This window comes from Cajanus cajan, chromosome 7 (genome assembly GCF_000230855.2).
Source record: "Cajanus cajan strain Asha chromosome 7, NIPB_CcT2T_4, whole genome shotgun sequence".
Classification (NCBI taxonomy): Eukaryota; Viridiplantae; Streptophyta; class Magnoliopsida; order Fabales; family Fabaceae; genus Cajanus; species Cajanus cajan.
Window position 1 is genome coordinate 48,606,241 of NC_138523.1, and position 4,860 is coordinate 48,611,100.

The 4,860-nt window shown below is 36.5% G+C and overlaps 1 protein-coding gene across 1 annotated transcript; it reads right to left on the reverse strand.

Annotated features, from left to right (window-relative positions):
• Positions 1–417: 417 nt before the first annotated feature.
• On the reverse strand, positions 418–3,849 carry LOC109805075 (protein SMAX1-LIKE 3). Its single transcript, XM_083059933.1, has 3 exons — positions 2,230–3,849; positions 1,889–2,117; positions 418–1,793 (listed from the first exon to the last, which is right to left on the reverse strand). The coding sequence occupies exons 1-3, from the start codon at positions 3,438–3,440 to the stop codon at positions 699–701; spliced, it is 2,535 nt and encodes an 844-aa protein (XP_082916059.1). The 5' UTR covers positions 3,441–3,849; the 3' UTR covers positions 418–698.
• Positions 3,850–4,860: the final 1,011 nt, after the last annotated feature.

A 4,860-nucleotide genomic window follows, 5' to 3' on the forward strand; every position in this document is an offset into this window, starting at 1 on the left:
AAAAAAGTGTTGAGTATAAAAAAGTTTAATAATTTTTATTATTTATAAAAATAATATTAAGATTCAAATCTAAAATCTTATATATATTATCTCCATATCTTTATATTATTAGGTGAATTTTAATAGTTAAAAAAATTAACTCTTAATAATTATAAGATAATTGATGTGTGAGAAGAATATTAAAAAAAAAAAAATTTGATAACGAGTGCAAAGAAATCAAAAGTAAAAAATAAAATATGGGGAGGTGTAAGAGTGCATTTTTCATAATTTCTAGTACAAGTTAAAAAAATCTACTTGTAATTATTAAACCGGTGTCCAAGAGTCCTAAGACCCAATAAGAAAAATGTTATAAATAATTTTTGAATGAATGTACTCCATACGAATGCGATAATGACGGGTGAATGAAACACGACAAAGATTCGAAAGCAGTAACTAATGCAGAATATATTTAGTCAGAAGAGGAACCAAATTACATGCAAAAGATTGGAGCACATTAACATATACACATACTCATTCCTAAATATATCATCTGCATCCAAACTTCAGAAATGCAGATCAAAGTGTCTAATATAACTTTTCCATTCATGTCTTTCTTTCCCCACTAATTAGTGTAGCTTAAAAAACAATACAAGACAGAAAAAAAAAAAAAAAAAAAATGACAACCAAATTTAACACAGAAAATCGTTTCTCCATTCCTTTCACAATTCTTGTATGTTGAAATTAATTTTTTTATCAACTAACTCTAAGATGCCACTGTCTCCACTATCATCTTCAATGGCTATATTCAGATCCAAAGAGAGGCTTGAACTTTCACCATCCATGGTCTCTTTCCCTTTGTTTTCAGCAGATGGTGATTTTCTCACTGGAGATCTTGACATTGGTGAAGTGAAGCTTTCACAGCTGAAAATGACAATGGCATCCTTGAGAGGAACAGATTCACAACCAGCAAGTGTTATGCTCCCACTTTGAATTGCTTGCTTTACACCCTTTTGAGAAAAGTAATCAACTTGATCTAAGTCTTCCATGAAAAACACCCTATGAGGGTTCTCATTCACTGCTTCCCCGAATCTCTCAACATAACTGCTTTTGAACTCTTCTCTTGGCCTCTTCCTTTTGGACTTTTCATCATCTTCTGGGGAAGAGAAACTGCTCATGCCAATTGTCACAAAGTTAGCGTAAGAGCCAAACACAACTTTAGCTAGCTCCCTTGAGACACTCTCTTTGGCTTGAGAATCCACACCAAGAAAGAGCATCCAAGTTTCTTGATTCTCTTCTCTCTTCATCAAGTGGTTGTGGTTCTCTCTTTTTCTCATTCCTGATCTACAATGAAGGAGAGTGCTTGCAATCTCTGGAATAACTTCTTTATGCTGTGGAACCTTTTTCTCCAAGGCATCACACAGAATCCTGTGATTCTCAGCATTAGGTTCCTTGAACATTTGAGTGCTTTCCAAACCTTCCACTGCTTCACTTGAAGAGGCTGAGTTGGGGCTAGAGTTGGGATTTGACAGAAGATCTGGTTTAGGGACATCTCTATCTGGCATGAACATTATGAAGTTGCTATCATAGCCATCATCACCAGTTTCTGTGTATAACTCACATTCTTTTGGTGCCTTTTCTGATTCAGAAATGGTTGGCCAGTTTAGGTGGCTGTGATGAAAATTAGACTTTCTTTCATGTGACGAAACAGAAGTTGGAGATGAAGGAGAAGATGAAACAAACAAAACTGGCTGTCTATGTATTGAGTTGCATAATGAGTTCCATTTCTTGCACAAATCCTTAAGTCTTGCATTTTCCTGTTTGACAGAACAAAAAAAAAATCAGAAATGATTCAAAAAAAAACAATTTTTTTATGAGCCAAGTGGGACGACTATTATATTATGATACAAACCTGATCTTCCATTATGTCACTTCTCTCTTCCTTACAATTTTGAAGCCACGTTGGCAAGCTACCAGCAGTGCAAACTTTCTTGCTTACACTGTTAGTTAAGCTCTGAGCTTCTTTTTCAAAATTTATTAAGCAATCTCTGCAGCAAGTTAGATGGTTTCGGACTCCTGCTCTATCTTCAAAAGCCACATCCTTGAAAAATACCTTGCTTCTTTCTTGAGGTTGAAAATCACTGAAAAAATGTGACACAACAGAGAAGTTACAACAAAGCACACAATAGGACAAAACGCATAAAAAAGATTCTCAACCAGACAATAAATAAATATACAAGAATAAATAATTACCTGTCAAAATTTAAACTTAGGCTTAGGCTACCAACAGGAATTGTGAAGGGATGAAGCTCCCAAATAGTTTCTAGGGATGGGTGACATACTTTACACTTCATGTATGTCTTAAAAGTTGCAATCCCCATAAGCCACAGTCTACTAGTCTCCCCACTACCGCTTACCAATTTTTTAAGCTCCATCACCATGTGCTCTACAGAACAGTAATAGTTTGTTTTTTGCTCACAATAATTTGTCCAAAACTCAAACAACCATTTTAGATCACCCAAATAAAGAATAACCCCTCTTCCCACATAGCTCTTCACAAGGTTTCTAACCTCCATAAGTTTTTGTTCAACTTCCTCCTTGCTAATGTTTCTGAAGCACATAAGAGGAAGGCTCACAAATTGCACATACCTCAGGTCTCCAGGAACATTCCCTACCTCAAACCTCTCCATCACTCCCCTAGCTACTCCCTCAGCATTAGCCACACTCTCACCAACAATAACTGTGTTTCTTCTCCTCCTCACCAACTCACTCAACACACTAGTTACATCATCATTGTTAACATGGTCAAAAGGCTTCATGAATGGACCCCCAACTTGACCAAAAGGTCCAGATGGAGACACATTATTAACACCACCAAGAACTTGACTCACTTGAGTCTTATTGCTTTCTTTGGCCTGGCTCCTATGATCAGGAGCCTTCTGTGAACAAACTTCCATTGAAACAGCTTGTTCAACCCTGGTTTTCACAAGGGTGCTAGAGAAACCAGCTTCTCTCATGACCCTACTAACACTAGGGTCATCAAGAATGGAAATTATGAGCTGCTCCACCTCAATCTTCAAGGCCAAAATATGTTGCTGCTGGTTCTCAATAGATCCACGGCGTTGGTGAGCCTGAGCACGTTTGAAGGCGGCAACCAAGGCATTGGAAAGAGAGGGTGTGGAGTATTGAGGAGTCAAAAGAGGGCTTGAAGTGGAAGCTGGTAAACGGTTGAGTGCAACATTGAAACAAAGCTCAAGAGCCTTGCACTGAAGAGGGTGAGAGTGGCACTGAAGACAAGCCTTGCGGAGAAGACCTGTGGAGGTTGCAAGCATGGCACTAGCAACATGAAGAGGGGTCACTTGTGCATGGCCTCTTCTTGTTGCAAGATTAACAGCTTGCTTAACAACAGTTGCAGCCTCGGGTGTAAGAGCCTGAAGCTGTATGCTACAAACACCTCCTCTCATCTTCTCAACTATTAACAACAATGAGAACTCACACTCACACAGATATATAAGGGTTAGGCTTAGGCTTAGATATCAAAGTTATGGATGAATGAGGTTCATTTGGTTTGAAAGGTGTAGTATAGTGTAGTACAAGAAACTAAACTAGAAAGCAAATGGTTCTCTATGGTGGCTTAGGAGGTAGGTTATGATATGCAGATATTGATCTGAATGGAGGTTTATACTTTGTTTGGTACACTTATAGCAACGTCTGCAAGATAGATATTGTGAGGGTTTTGTGCCTTTCTTGTCAGTGAGGGAAATTTTGGCTTTTTATGTGAAAGTGGATTGGCTGTGATATGCAAACTTTCTCTCTCTTTGTTGTACAATGTAAAGGTAAGTGGATTATGAAAAGCTAGTGCTGAATATTGTGGGAAGTGTAAAATAAGTAGCAAAGTAAGAAGAAGCTTTAAACATTATGAATGGAATAATGACTTTTGTTAAGAATAAGCTGATGGAAAAGAAAAAGGGAAAGAGGATAAAAGGAAGGAGGGAAAAAGAGAGAGAGGACTGTGTGTCTGTTTGAATGAATGGACAGAGGAAACAGTGGTGGTGGCCTTTACCTTTTATCTTTTCTCGAGGAGAGGAGGGAATAATGCCTTGAATGATTGATGGAATAATCGCAACCTCCAAATAAAACAGATTGCATGAAAACCAATGTTGTTCTTACTTTGTCTCTCTTCTAATTTGCTTCCAAAAAGTTGGCTTTCCTCACCATTTTAATGAGTCTAAATCATGGTTTTCTGTTGCCTGACACATTTTGAGAAATAGCATAACATATATCTCATAATATATAACAAGAATTAATGAATTATAGTACTCCAAAAATGATATTAGGAATTTGGAACAGTGAAAGGAAGATAATATAAAAGTGATAGTAATAGTCTTTGTGGCCTCCATCCTTTGTGTTATAAACCAGCGCAGCAACAAACAATTAAGTACATGAATAGACCGATTAGTAATATATATTTTTGGTTTAAATATATTTTAAAATTGCAACTTAAACTTTTAAAATTATATATTGTACTATCTCATTTTTAAAATTTTACATATTTTATCATTTAGTTAGTTACCTACTAATGTAATATAATGATGACTAGCGTGTCACCGATAGCAGTGACTAATTTTCTCGTTATGAGAGACACCTCAAAGAGCAGAATAGCTAGTCCCAAGATTTAATGGGACTGGATACACAAGGCAGGCTTGAGGTTGAAATACTCACTATCATTATATTATATCAATAGCATCTCAATTTTTACCATTAATGTCTAACATCATCGTTGTTGTTATCTATCATTTCGTCACTGTCACCTATCACCATCATATTTTTATTATTGTTGTTGTTTTTGCTGTTATCATTATCATCACCATTAATATTATTACT